This window comes from Oncorhynchus mykiss, chromosome 5 (assembly GCF_057628025.1).
Source record: "Oncorhynchus mykiss isolate SJ-2025 chromosome 5, ASM5762802v1, whole genome shotgun sequence".
NCBI lineage: Eukaryota > Metazoa > Chordata > Actinopteri > Salmoniformes > Salmonidae > Oncorhynchus > Oncorhynchus mykiss.
Window position 1 is genome coordinate 66502182 of NC_143026.1, and position 23674 is coordinate 66525855.

General features: G+C 42.7%; 1 protein-coding gene across 2 annotated transcripts; it reads right to left on the minus strand.

Annotated features, from left to right (window-relative positions):
- Positions 1-24: 24 nt before the first annotated feature.
- LOC110524344 (signal-transducing adaptor protein 1) lies at positions 25-23669 on the minus strand. 2 transcript variants are annotated; one of them, XM_021603902.3, is made up of 14 exons: positions 23297-23669; positions 10566-10637; positions 10298-10417; positions 10153-10209; positions 9074-9231; positions 8789-8920; positions 8513-8582; positions 7779-7881; positions 7511-7609; positions 7088-7159; positions 6891-6965; positions 2719-2787; positions 833-961; positions 25-650 (listed from the first exon to the last, which is right to left on the minus strand). In XM_021603902.3, the coding sequence occupies exons 1-14, from the start codon at positions 23387-23389 to the stop codon at positions 601-603; spliced, it is 1299 nt and encodes a 432-aa protein (XP_021459577.3). In that variant the 5' UTR covers positions 23390-23669; the 3' UTR covers positions 25-600. The 2 variants fall into 2 exon arrangements, with proteins under 2 accessions (XP_021459577.3, XP_021459579.3); XM_021603904.3 differs by lacking the exon at positions 23297-23669 and adding an exon at positions 22825-22989.
- Positions 23670-23674: the final 5 nt, after the last annotated feature.

The following is a 23674-nucleotide window of genomic DNA, read 5'->3' on the forward strand; positions in this document are numbered from 1 at the left end:
GTTCTCACAAGAATAGACACAGGATACAATACCAGTGATTCCTTTTATTTCATTCAGGAGACATTGGCTTCATTGCCTTTGACAAAAGTCTGTTGTAGAATTGAGACAAATGTATAGCGATATCAATATAAATATAGAATACCTTAGCATGTCAAAACCACAAAGAAACAAAAACACTGACAGGTTTAGAATTGATACTGTAGGTCTATTGGATTATATTTAATACAAAAAATGTGCAAATATACAAAACAACCGTGGTGCGAATGTGACAATTAAATGCCGATTTACAGTCTGTTAAATTTGCTATTGTCTGGTTTGGATGAAGCAATACAGGAAGGAGCAATCGATAAGGCATTCATCTTAGAGAGTCTGAGCATACACAGCCCAGCTGAGAAGGAACAGGGAGAGACCCAGGCACCCGGCCCAGGGGAGGAGGCGGCCAGAGTAGCCCAGAGGCAGAGTCTGACAGAGGGAAACACGGTCCATGTCTCTGTCTACCAGAGAAAGTGACATGTTGAGTGTCCCCATTTTGTCGTGAAGCCATTGCTGTAGCAGGCTTTTCCACTTGCTGGTTGACTAAGCTGTCAGGAGAGGTTACTGTTATTGCGCCCGCCTCTTCTCCAACTTCAACTTGAGCTCCTCAGATATGGCTGAAAGGAACAAGAGAGTCAAGAAACAAGCATTTAACTCTGGAATGGTTTTATCTACATTTCAACAATACATACGCAACAAGTTCCCTGAGCGATTACCTCTCTAAATCATATTCAAGACGGATGGAACTCTAAATGACAAGATAGTAAAAAAGGAAATAGAATCAAAATGGTTGACCTACTCTGAGCCACAGCATGTGGTGGGACAGAAGTCACAGTGATGTCAGGGGTATCTGTGGAGGTCGAGTGGGAGGTACGAGGTGTACGAACAGAAGGCACCAGTGGTGGCATCAGGGCCTTCCTCTCAGGTCCTACAACACAAGGGAAAACAATTTCATTGACTGATTCCCAAAGGGAAGATTCAGTGGATAGCCTAAAAAATAAACACACAAGACAAAAACACCTCAAGGTGCCATGATAGGTATTTTTAAAAAAAATGCATGTCGACTGCCTTATAAAATGAGATGCAGTGCATTCGGAAAGTATTTAGACCCCTTGACTTTTTCCACATGGTTACATTTCAGCCTTATTCTAAAATTGCTTAAATAGTTTCGCCCCTCATCAATCTACACACAATACCTCATAATGACAAAGCAAAAACAGGTTGACATTTTTGCAAATGTATACAAAATAGGTAACATTTACATTAGTATTCAGACCCTTCACTCAGTACTTTGTTGAAGTACCTTTGGCAGCGATTATAGCCTTGAGTCTTCTTGGGTATGACGCTACAAGCTTGGCACACCTGTATTTGGAGAGTTTCTCCCATTTCTACTCTGCAGATCCTCTCAAGCTCTGTCAGGTTGGATGGGGAGTGTCGCTGTACAGCTATCTTTCAGGTCTCTCTAGAGGTGTTCGATTGGTTTCAAGTCCGCGCTCTGGCTGGGACACTCAAGGACATGTCCCGAAACCACTCCTGCGTTGTCTTGGCTGTGTGCTTAGGGTCATTGTCCTGTTGGAAGGTAAAACCTTGGCCCCAGTCTGAGGTACTGAGCAGATTTTCATCAAGGGTCTCTGTACTTTGCTCCATTCATCTTTCCCTTGATCCTGACTAGTCTCCCAATCCCTGCAGCTGAAAAACATATCCACAGCAGGATGCTGCAACCACGCTTCACCGTAGGGATGGTGCCAGACGTGACGCTTGGCATTCAGGCCAAATAGTTTAATCTTGGTTTAAATCAGGCCAGAGAATATGGTTTCTCATGGTCTGAGTGTCTATAGGTGCCTTATGGCAAACTCCAAGCGGGCGGTTATGTGCCTAATTATTGAGGAGGGCTTCTGTCTGGCCACTACAATATAGGCCTGATTGCTGGAGTGCTACAGAGATTGTCCTCCTTCTGGAAGGTTCTCCCCTCTCCACAGAGGAACTCTGTCAGAGTGACCATAGGGTTCTTGTTCACTTCCCTGACCAAGGCCCTTCTCCCCCGATTGCTCAGTTTGGCTGGGTGGCCAGCTCTAGGAAGAGTCTTGGTGGTTCCAAACTTCTTCGGGGAACTTGTTCTTGGGGACCTTCAATGCTGCAGAAATGTTTTGGTACCCTTCCCCAGATCTGTGCCTCGACACAATCCTGTCTTGGAGCTCTAAGGACAATTTATTCGGCCTCATGGCTTGGTTATTGCTCTGACATGCATGGTCAACTATGGGACCTTATATAGACTGGTGTGTGCCTTTCCAAATCATGTCTAATCAATTGACCTGACCACAGGTGTACTCCAATCAAGTTGTAAAAACATCAAGGATGATCAATAGAAACAGGATGCACCGGAACTCAATTTCAAGTTTCATAGCAAAGGGTCTGAAACTTCTGTTTTTCCTTTTCAATACATTTGCAAACATTTAATAAAAACGTTTCACTTTGGTATTATGGGGTATTGTGTGTAGATTTATGAGGGGAGACAAATATTTAAACCATTTTATAATAAGTCTTTAATTAACGTAACAAAATGTGGAAGAGGTCAAGGGGTCTGAATACTTTCCAAATCCACTGTATCTACTAAGACCGCGAAAACAATGTTTAAAAAAAATTGTCTTTGCAAGACCGCAGAAGGCAAGAAAATAGGCTGCTCACCAGAGCTGAGCAGCACTTCACTTGGCAGAGATGTTTGATGGGGCAAATGGGGGGTCTGACGGGGCATCACTAAAACATAAAACACAATGTTTCAAAACCTTGCTCCTCTACGTGTTTCAAGTACATAGTTCATTCAATATTTTTCAGTTAATGGCTGAGGCAAGGTTATTATAGTTGTGATTTTATATATTTGTCTTCATTTCTATTCGTTTATTTCAAAATTCAGTGTTCTGGACATGTTAGTTGTTTAGCGCCCCCTAGAGGCAGTTTAAATGCAGCAGTGTAGAATTAACCTGTTTGTGTCATGTGACAGAAAGCAGTTTCAGAAGTGAAGCAACGTGTAAAATGTGACAGTAGTTACAATCCTTAAACATCCTTTATAAGCTTTGTATGAAAATGTCTGCAAGTACATTTGTTTATTAACACATGACAAATGTTTCACATAATTACTATTTTACCGAAACATGAAAATGGAGTTCGCTGTTAGCTACTTTGCATTAGCTTCAACACTATTTCTCCCTAGGGACACCTAGCTGAGCAATATCAAGCATTGAGTTGCATTCTAGCCATTTTATTTTATATTCGGCTCTAGATTGAGTACTCTTATTCCTTATTTCGTACAGTTATTGTGGAAGACATTCTGTGCTCTATACTACTGTACTACTATACTACTGAAAACATGTACTTTTGTGTTTATGGCAGTTTCACACTGATTCAAGTAAATTTCCAAAAAAGGCACCCTACTTCTCAGAGTTATTTGAATGAGTGTTTAGCTAGATAAGGGCTACTGTACATTTAGCAAGTCCAGTATATTCAGTTAGTTTTCAGATTTACTAGTTTTTATTTAGTTTCAGTTTGATAAAAACATTTCTATATTTAGTTTCAGTGCTAGAGACAGAAAGTAGCCTATGCATGGGAGGCTAGGACCATATATGTGTTGTAGGCCTATAGCAGGGCTCTCCAACCCTGTTCCTGGAGAGCTTCTGTCCTATAAATTTATGCCCCAAGCGCAGCTGAATCTAATAATTAGCTGGTTGATAAGACAAATCGGGTTAGTTACAACTGGGGTTGAAGTGAAAACCTACAGCAAGGTAGCTCTCCAGGAACAAGGATGGAGAGCCTTGGCCTATAGTTTGTCGATGCATGCACCATCTGAGCAGGGGGACAACCATTCTCTGCTCATTGCGAAACATCTCACTGGCAAGTTTTTCTGGTTGGGGCGTGGCCACTGCCCCCACCCCAACCAGAAAAAAAAAGGAATTAGGAAATATCTCGCTAGCTATTTTTTTCTGGTTGGGGCAGGGGCAGTGAGCAGACTGGAGTGGCCACGCCCCAACCAGAAAAAAATAGCTAGCGAGATGTTTAGCTCTGGGGAACACCCTCAGTGGGGTGGGGGGGCAATAAGCAGACCAGAGTGGCCCTGATCAGAAAAAAAGAGGGTGTATTGCTTTCTTTACAGACACTGCTTCACATTTCTTTCCTGTTGTTCGATAGTGATAGCAAAGATGAACATCTTGTCAATATAATAGCTCAAGTAACCGCTCTAACAATGAAAATGCATGTCCTCAAAGATGGAGATGAGATCGGGTGGGATCATTCTAGCCAATGAGAGGGCAGATACGCATGTGAACAGTTAGAAATAAGTAGTTTTTCCTCAAAGGACGTAACAACCTAAACATTACTCTATTTAACTAAATAAGCCTCAAGTAATTTGACACTCATACACCTCCATGCAAACACGTCTGCTTATCTTGCAGGGAAAGATTTTGGGCAGACGTAATCCTCTCGCTTCGCCTCATCTTCTCTGGTGATAGTTAGTGAGTGATACACAAGCTAGGCTTATTTGAAACATTGCCATCTACTGGCAGCATTTACCTGCCAGAATCAGAAGCTCAAAAACCAAATGACAAAGCTTGAAAACCCAATTTGATTTGCCAAAAAATTCAAAAATATACACTGCTCAAAAAAAATAAAGGGAACACTAAAATAACACATCCTAGATCTGAATGAATGAAATATTCTCATTAAATACTTTTTTCTTTAAATAGTTGAATGTGCTGACAACAAAAATCACAAAAACGATCAATGGAAATCAAATTTATCAACCCATGAAGGTCTGGATTTGGAGTCACACTCAAAATTAAAGTGGAAAACCACACTACAGGCTGATCCAACCTTGATGTAATGTCCTTAAAACAAGTCAAAATGAGGCTCAGTAGTGAGTGTGGCCTCCACGTGCCTATATGACCTCCGTACAACGCCTGGGCATGCTCCTGATGAGGTGACGGATGGTCTCCTGAGGGATCTCCTCCCAGACCTGGACTAAAGCATCTGCCAACTCCTGGACAGTCTGTGGTGCAGCGTGGCGTTGGTGGATGGAGCGAGACATGATGTCCCAGATGTGCTCAATTGGATTCAGGTCTGGGGAACGGGCGGGCCAGTCCATAGCATCAATGCCTTCCTCTTGCAGGAACTGCTGACACATTCCAGCCACATGAGGTCTAGCATTGTCTTGCATTAGGAGGAACCCAGGGCCAACCGCACCAGCATATGGACTCACATGGGGTCTGAGGATCTCATCTCGGTACCTAATGGCAGTCAGGCTACCTCTGGCGAGCACATGGAGGGCTGTGCGCCCCCCCCAAAGAAATGCCACCCCATACCATGACTGACCCACCACCAAACCGGTCATGCTGGAGGATGTTTCAGGCAGCAGAACGTTCTCCACGGCGTCTCCAGACACTGTCACGTCTGTCACATGTGCTCAGTGTGAACCTGCTTTCATCTGTGAAGAGCACAGGGCACCAGTGGCGAATTTGCCAATCTTGGTGTTCTCTGGCAAATGCCAAACGTCCTGCACGGTGTTGGGCTGTAAGCACAACCCCCACCTGTGGACGTCGGGCCCTCATACCACCCTCATGGAGTCTGTTTCTGACCGTTTGAGCAGACACATGCATATTTGTGGCCTGCTGGAGGTCATTTTGCAGGGCTCTGGCACTGCTCCTCCTTGCACAAAGGTGGAGGTAGCGGTCCTGCTGCTGGGTTGTTGCCCTCCTACGGCCTCCTCCACGTCTCCTGATGTACTGGCCTGTCTCCTGGTAGCGCCTCCATGCTCTGGACACTACACTGACAGACACAGCAAACCTTGCCACAGCCATCCTGGATGAGCTGCACTACCTGAGTCACTTGTGTGGGGTGTAGACTCCGTCTCATGCTACCACTAGAGTGAAAGCACCGCCAGCATTCAAAAGTGACCAAAACATCAGCCAGTAAGCATAGGAACTGAGAAGGGGTCTGTGGTCATCACCTGCAGAACCACTCCTTTATTGGGGGTGTCTTGCTAATTGCCTATAATTTCCACATGTTGTCTATTCCATTTGCACAACAGCATGTGACATTTATTGTCAATCAGTGTTGCTTCCTAAGTGGACAGTTTGATTTCACAGAAGTGTGATTGACTTGGAGTTACATAGTGTTGTTTAAGTGTTCCCTTTATTTGTTTGAGCAGCAATTTGTGATGGTTTTTATTTTATAGTCAAAGATAAGTTTCAGTATAGTTTTACAAAATGTTTTAATTTGATTTCAGTTTACCAGTGGTGTAAAGTACTTCAGTAGTTACTTTGATTCTGTACTTTACTATTTTTTACTTTATTCCAAAAGAAAATTATGTACTTTTCAGTCCATACATTTATACGGACACCCAAAAGTACACATTACATTTTGAACGCTTAGCAGGACAGGAAAATGGTCTAATTCACACACTTATCAAGAGAACATCCCCCGGTCATCCCTACTGCCTCTGATCTGGCAGACTCACTGAACACATGCTTTGTTTGTAAAGTGCCTCTGGCTATCCGTATATAAAAAAGAAAAATGGTACAGTCTTTAATTGAAGAAATTTGAAATTATTTATACTTTTGATACTTAAGTATATTTAAAGCCCTTTTTTAAATGTACTTTTACTCAAGTAGGATTTTGCTGGGTGACTTTCACTTTTTCTATTAATTAAGGCATCTTTACTTTTACTCAAGTATGACAATTGGGTACTATTTCCACCACTGCAGTTTACAAAAAAGTATTTTTTCCAATTTCATTTTTTGTTTACTACAATAACCTTGGTCTGAAGTTGTTAGATTAGTACGGTACCAGAGTTTTAAGAGAGTGGGACTCACTTGGCAGACGAAAGCGTGTGGGAGGAGTCTGAGAGAGGTGAGCAGGCTGCAAAGTAGTGTCTTTCTTTTCTTTCTCTGGAAAAGCACACAGACAAGAATAGCAACAGAGGGTGAGAAATTAAATCATACTTGGAAATTAAATAATACTTGAAGTGCGTTTGAAGACAGAGGGGAGCGGGACAAAGGATAGTACTCACGGGTATCATTGAGGTCAAGGCACACTCTTGTATCTGACTCAGGCTCTGGAGTTGGTACACGCCCTCTTGGACCTGGGATTAAAACACAATATTCATTTTACCTCTTCTTCAGCATAATTCATTGAATCTGTTCATTACTAAGGCAAAACATAGATCATTTGAAGCTTGAGATAGAAGTTGACAAGAAGATCTGAGATAGAAGTTGACAAGAAGATCCTTTCCCATGGTCTTACGCCAGATAGCGTCTACATGACGCAAATGGACTATCTGTCTTGTCTAAAAAAAATGTGTTAGTGGGAACTACCTCTAATTCCTAATATGAATGAGAGCTATAAGTGGTCAAGTGCATTTGGCGACATTGTAAAGGTGTAGGTGTGTTTGTTAACAGGGTCAAGGAGGTCCCAGTAAGGTAGGTATGTATACCTGGTTTGGGAGGTAGAGCAGGGACTGGCACAGGGGGCATGGGAGTACTGGGGACACACTGCAGACTCTCTCCATTCTCCTCATTTGCCTGAAAAAATGCTAGGGAGACAGAGGGCATGAATGTTGACCATGACCAATAAGCCAGAGCTATACTGAACTCATGATGGACAATGAACAGAAACACAGAGGGGAAAACAGGGAGAATGTAAAAGAGAATGTAAGAGCGAATGAAAGAGAGCAGTAGTAAGTGCTATGTGCTCCATCTTACTGATGCGCTCTTCGTACGGTCCTTCCATAATGAAGGGTGTCAGAGTTCCATTAGTCTTGTCCACCAGACAGTTTATGACATCATGCAGTGTGGCACAGAAGATCTACAGGCAGAACCATCATTAACATTCTGCACACACCACCTCATACTGGAAATACAGTGAAACAGCTGAAAAGACTGTCAATATGGCCCATTTATGGCCCACTGTCAATTTGGCCCAGACTGTCAATATGAAACATTTACCACGCACTGTGCCAGAAATCAGAGAAAAGTGAGATTGGCTAAAGCAGAACTAAGGCATTATGCAGGTCACAACATCAAAAAGCACCAATAAAGGTAAGATGTATTATCACAGTGATTGATTTGTCTGTTTTTCCAGGAGAAAACAGGGGCAGGCAAAGACAATCTTATGGTTTGTTATCCTGTGACTACCTGCAGAATATTTCATCAATGTCTTCCTTATCACTCCTTCACATTGGGTTAACCTGAGGCTCAATACCTCTCCAGGGTCATAATGAGAATTCCCATTCGTAGGTTTAGAATGAGGAAAAGTGAAATAGTGAACTGCCATAAAGAAAATAACTTTAAAATAAAATAATCTGTTTGTTTATACAACTAAAAAAAACTATTTAAAGTACTGTGTTTAAAGTGTTGTGTGTGGCAGTGGACAAGCAGGTGTATTCAGCAACGAGGAAGCAGGAATAATGACTCAGGAATCCGTTTGAAACACTCACTGGAGTATCTACATCGATGGCGTATCCTCCGTCATGTTTCCTGGTCACTCGATAGTGTCTGAACACAGACCTGCCAGAAGAGAGAGTATCAATGAGTGACACATTAATTAATTAGAAGAAATCTGTCACATGAACAAATAAGTACGGGCTTTCCTTCACTTGATTCAGCATGTGTTGCTTTCATGGACTATTAATCAAACTATCACGTGACGTGTATTTTCTTTGATTGAACTGTAGACAACACTGTCAGGAATTGAGGGGAATGGGGGAGTGTACCCATTGAGGTCCTGTCGAGTGGTGACAGCCAATGAGGCGCCATCCCTGCTAGGCCGAATCAGCAGGTTCCCACAGTCAGAGTGTCTCTCCAAAGTCATCTCTGCCTCTGTACGAGACACGGGCTGAAAACACCTGCACATAGAACATCCACATATAACACATCTGAACAGTAGAAGAAAATTGGGCAAACAGAGCTAGCCAGACACCAGTAAACAGCCCAGTGTAAACCTCCGGCTACCAGCACCTTTGTCCCCTAGATTTCTAATGTATATATAGGGCACTCACGCAGGCATGTCCCCTATGAGGCTGAGGTAAAGGTTGGAGCTGGATGATGCCGCAGGGGTAGGGGACAGGGTCTTTAGTCTCTCCCTCTCGGTCTCTACCGTCTCTCTCATCATGTGGATCTGGCCTGGCAGCAGGTTGAGTGAGCTTGGCACTGACAGCTGGAGGGAGAGACACAAGGAGTATTTACCATCATTTAGACCAAAGGCCATGAAACACTGGAAATGTTTGAGGCAATATTGACTAAGCTGTGTGCCATTATGCCATTGTTACCAATGCAGTTTCATCAAATTCCCCACAGACAGATAATTATATAACACCAATAAATATATGGCATGATATTATACTGTCTGTGCATGCCAGTGAGACAGACAGCTTGAGAGATGGGAAGCGAGCCAAGACGAAAGTTAAAAAATAGGGTAGGAAAGAGAAAGATCAGGCTTAATTAAAAATGTGCAATCATAAAAGTGTGATTTGGGGCCTCCCGAGTGACGCAGCACTTTAAGGCACTGTATCGCAGTGTTAGAGCGTCACTACAGCCTGGGGTTCGATCCCAGGCGGTGTCACAACCGGCCGTGACTGGGAGTCCCATAGGGCGGCGCACAATTGGCCCAGTGTCGTCCGGGTTGAGTTTGGCCGGGGGGGGCTTTACTTGGCTCATCACGCTCCAGCGACTCCTTGTGGCGGGCCAGGCGCCTGCAGGCTGACTTGGGTCGTCAGTTGAACACCGTTTCATCCGACACATTGGTGCAGCTGGCTTCCTGGTTACGTGAGAGTGTTAAGAAGCGTGGCTTAGGATGCATAACTCGACCTTCACCTCTCCCGAGCACGTTAGGGGAGTTGCAAACGATGAGACAAGATCGTGATTGGATATCACAAAATTGGGGCGAAAAGGGGGCATAAAACATAACTGACTTGATAAGTGTTCTTATAATCCCTGCCAAGACTGGAGATAAGCAGGGCTTGAACCACGAGATAAAAATAAATTATTCTCAGTTTACTGACCAGATATTACCAGGAAAACTAGCCTACTGAGCCATATGTGGTATGATAGTGAATTAGCTGTATCATGTTTCACTAACCTCAACTACAGAGTAGATGAAACCTTTCCATAGTTCTCGAGCCTCTAGACTTGGGGCCTGTAGAGTGAAGGAAAAAACCCATTAAACCATTAATTAAACAATAGTAATGCAAAACAAAAAGGAAAATAGTCATCCATGTCCTTACAGTGATTTTGATCTCCCCATCCTCCATACGCAGGATGAGTCTGGCTGCCTCCAGGTTTCTGTCCCGATTGCAGTCATCAGTCAAGGAGATGGGGCTACGAAGCTCTAGTTTCTCCACATACTGTTGAAAACACACACAAATGAGTATGCAGTGACAAATGGGAGTGGCCACCACCTCAATACATCGACCACTGAGCTTTCCTCCATCTGATGTCCCACTTGTCCCATCGTAGGCCCCTTCTCTTGCCCATTACTTCCAGTTAACTCACATAATTGTCATTGGTGTTGTTGTAGAAGAAAAGAATGTTTCCACACAAGCATGTCCATAGTCGCCGAGATGCCTAGAAAGACAGAGAGAGGTGGTGGAAGACAGACAATGGCTATGACACGTTGTATGACACCATAAAGATTTACAAGAATAGTGCATGAGATGAACTATAGATAATGAATTCCCGTTTGTCAGTATAGTTATGTGTAATGAGTCGTGTCATTTGAGTCACCAGTCTACACAAAGTGGCACATTATATTATCGTTGAAAATCGTTCTCCCAGTGTAATTCATGTAAATCCTGTTGAACTGACTGACCGTGTCTAGTTCCCATCAAGCCTAACATGTGACAGGACTGGCTTGAATTATGAAGATGACCACACCGTGGATGGCTTTTGACCATTTTGGGGGATTCCTCACAAATGTTTCATTGGTAGGAAGATGTTTGGTCCATTTCAGATGTTTGGTACTATATTTAATATTATCTGAATCTTATTAATTAAAAAGGGCCAATTTGGATGCAATCAATTAGCTTAATTTCTCAGAGAAAATGTCAACAAAAGAATGGCATTCCTGAAACAATCTTACTTGTTTCTAACTACAGAAACAATTTCATAACAATCTGAGATGGTGGGTAACATCGCTTGCTGAAATGAAATGGAACGACTCTGGTAGTAAACAGAACAAAACAGGCTGAATGACAGATTGGGAAAACAACCACATATCACAGGATGCCATTATTAGAACCCCAACACTGTCCAGTCATGTCTGAAGCCCAGCCCATTGCTCTAATCGGACAATACAGCAAAGACAATTATAATAATAAAGACCTGTCCATCTAATCTGTCACACCAGCCTGCTCCAAACGTAATGCCTTGTGGCAATAAGTAGTCTAACCAGTTCTGTCTCTGACATCCCTTGGCTCCTTCAGAGAGAACAAAGTCCAAAAAAACACCCTATTTACCAGAAACCATTTATATGTGTTCCAATGTGTTATATGTGTTATAATGTGTTCCACCCATTGCACACATACTAGAGCCGGCATGCAGACATTTCTGGGCATGCAGAATATTCCTGGGTAACTATCTCAAACATTTAGACAATGTCTCAAAATATGGCTTAAAAATGTTAAGGGGATTAAATTGTTGGTGCAAAGACTTCAGGGGAATCCAGACAACAAACGTTGATCGCACAAGACAACCCAAATTGAATTGTCCCATAAAACAAATTAAATTGTCAGCCATTTGGCTCACATGGATATTGTTGTGTTTTAATTAAAATTAAAGTTAAAATTAGTCCTTGTGCAGAGCAGGGCTGGGAATTGCCAGGGACCTCGCGATACAATATCACAATACTTAGGTGCCAATATGATATGTATTGCAATTCTCATGATTATATATGTATTGCGATTTGATAGTGATTTTACTGCGATTCGTTGTTCTAAACATGTTGCTCACCATATATCTGCTGCGGGACACGAGAAAACAAGTTTCGATCAGTCATGGAAATAAAGGTCCTGAAAACAAAATTGGATTTCTAAAAGTTGAGAACAAGCTATGAAGCAAAAATACTGGAGTTTTGGTGCAAGTAAAGCCAACTAGCGCTAAAATAATATTGTGAGTCAAAGCGATACAATATATCAAAAATAATATTTTTATATCTAACTATTTATTCCCCCTCCCCCATCACTAGCATAGAGTTCCATGGTTTGTTAAACTTTTAAATCAATGTTTTTTGTTTGGCATACATTTTAAGTGAAAAATCTAAGTACCAGTGCAATGTCGTAACCGTGGAATTGCCCAACATCTCTACATGCAAGTTTGTGTGTACCATGACGATAGGAAATATTACAGGAAACTCCAGGGAGTTTCCAGCTTGCTTAAGTAGAGGCCCAGGCTCATTCCACACATTAGTGAGATGTAAATCACTCATCTGGATCAGCCCTTCCCCAGTCAACAACAAAAAAAATATTTCACCTTTATTTAACCAGGTAGGCAAGTTGAGAACAAGTTCTCATTTACAATTGCGACCTGGCCAAGATAAAGCAAAGCAGTTCGACACATACAACACAGAGTTACACATGGAGTAAAACAAGCATACAGTCAATAATACAGTAGAAACAAGTCTATATACGATGTGAGCAAATGAGGTATGATAAGGGAGGTAAAGGCAAAAAAAAAAGGCCATGGTGGCAAAGTAAATACAATATAGCAAGTAAAAACACTGGAATGGTAGATTTGCAGTGGAAGAATGTGCAAAGTAGAAATAAAAATAATGGGATGCAAAGGAGCAAAATAAATAAATAAATAAAATAAATACAGTAGGGAAAGAGGCAGTTGTTTGGGTTCAATTATAGCCCATCTATGTACAGGTGCAGTAATCCGTGAGCTGCTCTGACAGCTGGTGCTTAAAGCTAGTGAGGGAGATGAGTGTTTACAGTTTCAGAGATTTTTGTAATTCGTTCCAGTCATTGGCAGCAGAGAACTGGAAGGAGAGGCGGCCAAAGAAATAATTGGTTTTGGGGGTGACCAGAGAGATATACCTGCTGGAGCGCGTGCTACAGGTGGGTGATGCAATGGTGACCAGCGAGCTGAGATAAGGGGGGACTTTACCTAGCAGTGTCTTGTAGATGGCATGGAGCCAGTGGGTTTGGCGACGAGTATGAAGCGAGGGCCAGCCAACGAGAGCGTACAGGTCGCAATGGTAGGTAGTATATGGGGCTTTGGTGACAAAACGGATGGCACTGTGATAGACTGCATCCAATTTGTTGAGTAGGGTATTGGAGGCTATTCTGTAAATGACATCGCCGAAGTCAAGGATCGGTAGGATGGTCAGTTTTACGAGGGTATGTTTGGCAGCATGAGTGAAGGATGCTTTGTTGCGATATAGGAAGACAATTCTAGATTTAATTTTGGATTGGAGATGCTTAATGTGAGTCTGGAAGGAGAGTTTACAGTCTAACCAGACACCTAGGTATTTGTAGTTGTTAGTAGTTGTTTAAGAGCAATTGGAGGCCACGGAAGGAGAGTTGTATGGCATTGAAGCTTGCCTGGAGGGTTGTTAACACAGTGTCCAAAGAAGGGCCAGAAGTACAGAATGGGGTCGTCTGCGTAGAGGTGGATCAGAGACTCACCAGCAGCAAGAGCGACATCTTTGATGTATACAGAGAAGAGAGTCGGTCCAAGAATTGAACCCTGTGTCACCCCCATAGAGACTGCCAGAGGTCCGGACAACAGGCCCTCCGATTTGACACACTGAACTCTTTCAGAGAAGTAGTTGGTGAACCAGGCGAGGCAATCATGTGAGAAACCAAGGCTGTCGAGTCTGCCGATGAGGATGTGGTGATTGACAGAGTTGAAAGCCTTGGCCAGATCAATGAATACGGCTGCACAGTAATGTTTCTTATCGATGGCTCTTAAGAGATCATTTAGGACCTTAAGCGTGGCTGAGGTGCACCCATGACCAGTTCTGCATAGCAGAGAGGGTATGGTGAGATTCTAAATGGTCGGTAATCTGTTTGTTGACTTGGCTTTCGAAGACCTTAAAAGGGCAGGGTAGAATAGATATAGGTCTGTAGCAGTTGGGGTCAAGAGTGTCCCCCCCTTTGAAGAGGGGGATGACCGCAGCTGCTTTCCAATCTTTGGGAATCTCAGACGACATGAAAGAGAGGTTGAACAGGCTAGTAATAGGGGTGGCAACAATTTCGGCAGATAATTTTAGAAAGGGTCCAGATTGACTAGCCCGGCTGATTTGTAGGGGTACAGATTTTGCAGCTCTTTCAGAACATCAGCTGACTGGATTTGGGAGAAGGAGAAATGGGGAAGGCTTGGGCAAGTTGCTGTGGGGGGTGCAGTGCTGTTGACCGGGGTAGGGGTAGCCAGGTGGGAAGCATGGCCAGCCCTAGAAAAATGCTTATTGAAATTCTCAATTATAGTGGATTTATCAGTGGTGACAGTGTTTCCCATCTTCAGTGCAGTGGGCAGCTCGGAGGAGGTGTTCTTATTCTCCATGGACTTTAGTGTCCCAGAACTTTTTTGAGTTAGTGTTACAGGAAGCAAATTTCTGCTTGAAAAAGCTAGCCTTGGCTTTTCTAACTGCCTGTGTATATTGGTTTCTAGCTTCCCTGAAAAGCTGCATATCACGGGGGCTGTTCGATGCTAATGCAGAACGCCATAGGATGTTTTTGTGTTGGTTAAGGGCAGTCAGGTCTGGGGAGAACCAAGGGCTATATCTGGTTCTACATTTCTTGAATGGGGCATGCTTATTTAAGATGGTTAGGGAAGGCATTTAAAAAAATAACCAGGCATCCTCTACTGACGGGATGAGATCAATATCATTCCAGGATACCCCGGCCAGGTCGATTAGAAAGGCCTGCTCACTGAAGTGTTTCAGGGAGCGTTTGACAGTGATGAGTGGAGGTCGTTTGACCGCTGACCCATTACGGATGCAGGCAATGATCGCTGAGATCTTGGTTGAAGACAGCAGAGGTGTATTTAGAGGGCAAGTTGGTTAGGATGATATCTATGAGGGTGCCCGTGTTTACGGCTTTGGGGAGGTACCTGGTAGGTTCATTGATAATTGATTGAGGGCATCAAGCTTAGATTGTAGGATGGCTGGGGTGTTAAGCATGTTCCGGTTTAGGTCGCCCAGCAGCACGAGCTCTGAAGATAGATGGGGGGCAATCAGTTCACATATGGTGTCCAGAGCACAGCTGGGGGCAGAGGGGGGTCTATAGCAGGCGGCAACAGTGAGAGACATTTTTAGAGAGGTGGATTTTTAAAAGTAGAATTTCAAATTGTTTGCGTACAGACCTGGATAGTAGGACAGAACTCTGCAGGCTATCTTTGCAGTAGATTGCAACACTGCCCACTTTGGCATTTATATCTTGTCTGAAAATGTTGTAGTTAGGGATGAACATTTCAGAATTTTTGGTGGTCTTCCTAAGCCAAGATTCAAACACAGCTAGAACATCCGGGTTGGCAGAGTGTGCTAAAGCAGTGAATAAAACAAACTTAGGGAGGAGGCTTCTAATGTTAACATGCATGAAACCAAGGCTATTACGGTTACAGAAGTCATCAAAAGAGAGCGCCTGGGGAATAGGAGTGGAGCTAGGCACTGCAGGGCCTGGATTCACCTCTACATCACCAGAGGAAGAGTAGGATAAGGGTACAGCTAAAAGCAATGAGAATTGGTTGTCTAGAACAGAGTAAAAGGAGGTTTCTGGAGCGATGAAATAGCTTCAAGGTATAATATACAGACAAAGGTATGGTAGGATGTGAATACAGTGGAGGTAAACCTAGGTATTGAGTGATGATGAGAGAGATATTATCTCTAGAAACATCATTGAAACCAGGAGATGTCATTGCATGTGTGGGTGGTGGAACTAATAGGTTGGATAAGGTATAGTGAGCAGGACTAGAGGCTCTACAGTGAAATAAGCCAATAAACACTAACCAGAACAGCAATGGACAAGGCATATTGACATTAAAGGAGAGGCATGCTTAGTCGAGTGATCAAAAAGGGTCCAGTGAGGTTGGTTGGGGTCACGGCGATTCAGACAGCTAGCCGGGCCATCGGTAGCAAGCTAGCATAGGATGGAGGTCTGTTTTTAGCCACCTCGTGCGTTTCCGTCGGTAGGATTAGTGGGGTTCCGTGTGGTAGAGGGGATCAATCCAATTCGCAAAAAAAAAAAAAAAAGATAGTTATAGAGGCCCAAGAAAAAAGGGTGGGGAAAAAAAATTGTCCGATAGATCTATTCAGATAGCAGCCGATAAGACAGCTAACGATTAGCGGGCCGCAGATGGGCGTTCAGGTAACATCGCGATGGAGGAGCCAGCTGGATAACTCCCTCGGGCAGATAACGTTGATAGTCCAGTTGTGAAGGCCCGGTGGGGCTCCACGTTGGCAGTAAAACGGGTCCGGATGAGTGATTGTAGCCCAGGAGTGGCTGATGGAACTCTTTAGCTGGCTAGCTCTGGAATAATTGATGTTTGCTCCGGGACCGACGTAAGCCGATAGTCACACGGATAGCAGCTAGCTAGCTGCGAGATCCAGGTATAAATGTCCAGAGCTTTCGGTTGAAATCCGGGGACATGGAGAGAAAAATAGGTCCGGTATGTTCCGGTCCAAGCCGCGCCGTACAAACTGGCGATAGATTTGAGCTAAAGGATAGCTGATGACCACAAACCGTGGTTAGCTGAATACTAACGATTAGCCAGTAAAAAAGCTAACTAGCTTCTGGTTAGCTTCCATGGAGGATTACAGATGAGGTAAATAATAAATATATATATTTTTCATATAAATTGGTGAGGCGGGTTGCAGGAGAGTGTTTTGAAGTTGAGTTTATGGAAAAACAAATATAAAAAGGTATGTGAAGAAAGTTGCAAATACATATACAGTGGGGGAAAAAGTATTTAATCAGCCACCAATTGTGCAAGTTCTCCAACTTAAAAAGATGAGGCCTGTAATTTGCATCATAGGTACACTTCAACTAAGACAGACAAAATGAGAAAAAAATCCAGAAAATCACATTGTAGGATTTTTTATGAATTTATTTGCAAAATATGGTGGAAAATAAGCATTTGGTCACCTACAAACAAGATTTCTGGCTCTCACAGACCTGTAACTTCTTTTTTAAGAGGATCCTCTGTCCTCCACTCGTTACCTGTATTAATGGCACCTGTTTGAACTTGTTATCAGTATAAAAAGACACCTGTCCACAACTTCAAACAGTCACACTCCAAACTCCACTATAGCCAAGACCAAAGAGCTGTCAAAGGACACCAGAAACAAAATTGTAGACCTGCACCAGGCTGGGAAGACTGAATCTGCAATAGGTAAGCAGCTTGGTTTGAAGAAATCAACTGTGGGAGCAATTATTAGGAAATGGAAGACATACAAGACCACTGATAATCTCCCTTGATCTGGGGCTCCACACAAGATCTCACCCCGTGGGGTCAAAATGATCACAAGAACGGTGAGCAAATATCCCAGAACCACACGGGGGGACCTAGTGAATGACCTGCAGAGAGCTGGGACCAAAGTAACAAAGCCTACCATCAGTAACACACTACGCCGCCAGGGACTCAAATCCTGCAGTGCCAGACGTGTCCCCCTGCTTAAGCCAGTACATGTCCAGGCCCGTCTGAAGTTTGCTAGAGAGCATTTGGATGATCCAGAAGAAGATTGGGAGAATGTCATATGGTCAGATGAAACCAAAATATAACTTTTTGGTTAAAAACTCAACTCGTCGTGTTTGGAGGACAAAGAATGCTGAGTTGCATCAAAATAACACCATACCTACTGCGAAGCATGGGGGTGGAAACATCATGCTTTGGGGCTGTTGTTCCTGCAAAGGGACCAGGATGACTGATCCGTATAAAGGAAAGATTGAATTGGGCCATGTATCGTGAGATTGAGTGAAAACCTCCTTCCATCAGCAAGGGCATTGAAGATGAAACGTGGCTGGTCTTTCAGCATGACAATGATCCCAAACACACCGCCCAGGCAATGAAGGAATGGCTTTGTAAGAAGCATTTCAAGGTCCTGGAGTGGCCTAGCCAGTCTCCAGACCTCAACCCCAGAGAAAATCTTTGGAGGGAGTTGAAAGTCCGTGTTGCCCAGCAACAGCCCCAAAACATCACTGCTCTAGAGGAGATCTGCATGGAGGAATGGGCCAAAATACCAGCAACAGTGTGTGAAAACCTTGTGAAGACTTACAGAAAACGTTTGACCTCTGTCATTGCCAACAAAGGGTATATAACAAAGTATTTGAGATAAACTTTTGTTATTGACCAAATACTTATTTTCCACCATAATGTGCAAATAAATTCATTTTAAAAAATCCTACAATGTGATTTTCTGGATTTTTCCCCCTCATTTTGTCTGTCATAGTTGAAGTGTACCTATGATGAAAATTACAGGCCTCTCATCTTTTTAAGTGTTAGAACTTGCACAATTGGTGGCTGACTAAATACTTTTTTGCCCCACTGTGCGTATGTATGTATGTATATATATATATATATATATATATATATATATATATATATATATATATATGTGTATGTATGACACGACAAGACGAGGACAAAGGACGTCTGACTGCTATGCAATCTTGGTGACGGAAATTAAAGATGTAAGAAACAAACTAATATTGAAATTATAGAAAGCTTGTGGATTTCTATTAGATCAAAGTGGAAACAACATAGTTGTCATACACGAAAGGGTCTTGTGGTCAAGCGACAACAAATGCGTTTGAGTGACGGGGTGGGACTAGGTCTCTCTCTCTCTCTCGAAAGAGAAAAAGAGATGACTCAAGTAGTGGAGTAAACTATACAAATGGACATTACGCAGACGTATCACATTTAACAAACCAAACATTAAAATACCATTATAGAAGGTGAAGTAAAAACCCAAACCGGTCCGTGCATCAATACCGCTAGATTGTAAAATATGCTATACCGCCCAGCCCTAGCGGGCAATACACTCCTAGCCCTCCTCATCCAGCGGGTATGTGTGTTTGACCAAATTCAATACTATTTTACAGTAAACAAACTGACAAACTTTCAGCGTGCTTATAGGGAATGACATTCAACAAGCACAGCAGTTACATAAAATACTGATTGGCTGAGAGAAATTGATGCTAAAAAGATTGTGGGGGCTGTTTTGTTAGACTTCAGTGCGGCTTTTGACATTATCGATCATAGTCTGCTGCTGGAAAAATGTATGTGTTATGGCTTTACACCCCCTGCTATATTGTGGATAAACAGTTACCTGTAACAGAACACAGAGGGTGTTCTTTAATGGAAGCCTCAAACATAATCCAGGTAGAATCAGGAATTCCCCAGGGCAGCTGTCGAGGCACCTTACTCTTTTCAATAGTTACTAACACGCCACTGGCTTGGAGTAAAGCCAGTGTGTCTATGTATGTGGATGACTCAACTAGAGGTCGACCGATTAATCGGAATGGCCGATTCGTTCGTTCCGATTTCAAGTGTCGATAACAATCGGTAATCTGCATTTTTGGACACCGATCACGGCCGATTACATAGCACTCCACGAGGAGATTGCGTGGCAGGCTGACTACCTGTTATGCGAGTGCAGCAAGGAGCCAAGGTAAGGGGCTAGGTAGCATTAAACGTATCTTATAAAAACAATCAACCTTAACATAATCACTAGTTAAACTAGTAATATCATCAACCATGTGTAGTTATCTAGCTTGTCCTGCGTTGCATATAATCGATGCGGTGCCTGTTCATTTATCATTGAATCATAGCCTACTTCACCAAACGGCTAATTAACAAGCGCATTCGCGAAAAAAATTAGCTGTTGTTGCACCAGTGTACCTAACCATAAACATCAACGCCTTTCTTAAAATCAATACACACGTATATATTTTTAAACCTGCATATTTAGTTAATATTGCCTGCTAACATTAACTTCTTTTAACTAGAGAAATTGTGTCACTTCTCTTGCGTTCTGTGCAGAGTCAGGCTATATGCAGCAGTTTGGGCCGCCTAGCTCGTTGCGAACTGTGTGAAGACCAACTTCGCCAAATGGGTGATGACTTAAATAAAAGCGCATTTGCGAAAAAAACACAATCGTTGCACGAATGTACCTAACCATATACATCAATGCTTTTCTTAAAATCAATACACAGAGGCATATTTTTTTAAACCTGCATATTTAGTTAAAAGAAATCCAGGTTAGCAGGCAATATTAAAGTAGGGAAATTGTGTCATTTCTCTTGCGTTAACTGCACGCAGAGTCAGGGTATATGCAACAGTTTGGGCCGCCTGGCTCGTTGCGAACTAATTTGCCAGAATTTTACGTAATTATGACATAACATTGAAGGTTGTACAATGTAACAGGAATATTTAGACTTATGGATGCCGCCCGTTAGATAAAATACGGAACGGTTCCGTATTTCACTGAAAGAATAAACTTTGTTTTCGAAATGATAGTTTCCGAATTTGACCATATTAATGTATTTCTGTGTATTATGTTATAATTAAGTCTATGATTTGATATCTGATAGAGCAGTCTGAGCGGTGGTAGGCAGCAGCAGGCTCGTAAGCATTCATTCAAACAGCACTTATGTGCATTTGCCAGCAGCTATTCCCCGTGCTTCAAACATTGAGCTGTTTATGACTTCAAGCCTATCAACTCCCAAGATTAGGGTGGTGTAACCGATGTCAAATGGCTAGCTAGTTCGCGTGGTGCGCACTACTAGCATTTCAATCGGTGACGTAACTCGCTCAGAGACCTTGAAGTAGTTGTTCCCCTTGCTCTGCAAGGGCAGCGGCTTTTGTGGAGCGATGGGTAACGATGCTTCGAGGGTGGCTGTTGTCGATGTGTTCCTAGTTCGAGCCCAGGTAGGGACGAGGAGAGGGGCAGAAGCTATACTGTTACACGGGCAATACTAAAGTGCCAATAAGAACATCAAATAGTCAAAGGTATATGAATTACAAGTGGTATTGAGAGAAATAGTCCTATAATAACTACAACTTAAAACTTCTTACCTGAGAATATTGAAGACTCATGTTAAAAGGAACCACCAGCTTTCATGTTCTGAGCAAGGAACTTAAAAGTTAGCTTTTTTTACATGGCACATATTGCACTTTTACTTTCTTTTCCAACACTTTGTTTTTACATTATTTAAACCAAATTGAACATGTTTCATTATTTCTTTGAGGCTAAATTGATTTTATTGATGTGTTAAGTTAAAAGTGTTCATTCAGTATTGTTGTAATTGTCATTATTACAAATAAATAATAAAATACAAAAAAATTGTCCGATTAATCGTTATCGGCTTTTTTTGGTCCTCCAATAATTGGTATCGGCGTTAATCGGTATCGGTGTTGAAAAAATCATAAATCGGTGGACCTCTAGACTCAACACTATACATGTAAACTACTACAGCGACCGAAATGACTGCAACACTTAAAAAGCTGCAGTTGCTTTCAGAATGGGTGGCAAGGAATAAGTTAGCCCAAAATATTTCAACTAAAAGCATTGTATTTGGGACAAATCAGTCACTAAACCTCAACTAAATATTGTAATGAATAATGTGGAAATTGAGCAAGTTGCGGTGACTAAACTTCTTTTAGTACTGGATTGTAAAACTGTCATGGTCAAAACATATTGATAAAACAGTAGCTAAGAGATGGGGAGAAGTCGGTCCATAATAATGTGCTGCTCTAGTGGCCCTAGTGGTCGCACCCAGACTACTGTTCAGTTGTGTGGTCAGGTGCCACAGAGGGACTTAGGAAAATTTAAATTGGCTAAGAACAGGGCAGCATAGCTGGCTCTTAGATGTACACAGAGAGATAACATTAATACAAGACATGTCAATCTCTCTTGGCTCAAAGTGGAGGAGAGATTGATTTCATCACTACTTATTTTTGTGTGAGAGGTATTGACATGTTGAATGCACCGAGCTGTCTATTTGAACTACTGGCACAACACAAACACCCATGTACACCCCACAAGACATGCCACCAGAGGTCTCTTCACAGTCCAGAACAGACTATGGGAGGTACACAGTACTACATACAGCCATGACTACATGGAACTCTATTCCACATCAAGTAACTCATGCAAGCTGTAAAATGTTATTTAACCCCCCCCCCCCCCAGATAAAATACACCTTTATGGAACAGTAGGGGACTGTGAAGCAACAGACCAGCTCTGAAAAATACCTGATTTGAATGGTCAAAAGACCAATTAGTGTAAACAATATCAGAATTGGTCTGCCTGTGTAAACGCAGCCAATGACAAGCCATTTTAACAGACTTCAAAATGCTATATTAACTCTTCACATAGGAATGAATGCTGTCACATGATCGATGGCTTTGGCCATTACACAGTCTTGTTTTGTTAAGAGCCTGGACGCTTGTTTTGAACGTTAACAGGGGGGTGGGTTTCCTTTCTGGAACGTTCCAACAGGAATATGTTCCAAAAACTTCGTATATAATATAACGACCATGGGTTTATACACGTGGATATCGACTGCTGGACTTCGGGCTAGAAGGTCGAGCCCTGCTCCATTACAATAACTAGCTTGACAACAAGCAACGCATACAAAAAGTTATATATTACCAGTAAACCTTAGTACATTTAGCCTCGGGATGCCTTGCTTGACCACACCCTCCTTCCACCAATCCATTTGTTTTATGGACTGAAAAGAGCAGAAGCTCTGAGCTGTCCGATCAGGTCCATTGTCGGTAGGGAGTGGGTTATTTCATTCTGTTTTTCACTCACCACGTTTATTCCGAAACATCTCTGTCCTCGTTCCCTACGGACAAACATTTAAGAAAAAGCTACATGGTGAGTTGATGCCTTTTCGGTAGCTGCTTTTCTAGGTGGCTTGATTCCGTTTTTGGAACAGATTCCTGTTGAAACGTTCCAAAGGTTATACCCACCCCTAACAAGGCAGGCCCTAGTGGTCGCACCCGGACTACTGTTCAGTTGTGTGGTCAGGTCCCACAGGAACATATCCATGTTAACGGAAAACACACCTGTGCTAATTAGCTAGCTAGCATACCTGTGTGTAAGCGTAACTGGGTAGGAAGTGTTCGGACGTTTAGTTTGTAAGCACACAGCCATATGGATCTGTGCAAACATGCTACAGTAAGTATATTTGATTATTTCGTGGTATCTTAATCGACACAGGAAGTCTGTCTGACCCTAGTGTATTGAATTACTACTACACAATGTAGCAACATCTTTATACCTTGTCTTCGAATGACCTTTTTTCCAGAAATCCTTCGTAGTAGCAGTGTGGAAGCTGTTCGCGCTGTCGCCCAGCTCGCTTGGTCGCCGCCATCAGTGCCGAGCGCGACGAAGAGTTTACGCACGGCAACCGTGATTCCCCGCTCTCCAGGTTAAGTGGTTTATCAACACCTGGGTGGACTTATGGCTTGAAGTGAACAAGAAAAATGTATAACATAAGATATCGACAGTCCCTGTCAGAGAAAAGCCACGAGGTTTGGTTGGTCGTCCAGCTATAATTTGGAGAAGCTTTTGTTATGTGCTTAAGTATCATCTGGCGTTCCTCTCTTGACTGGAAACAATTGCCCTCTCTGTAGAATTGTCCGTAGAGTACTACAGG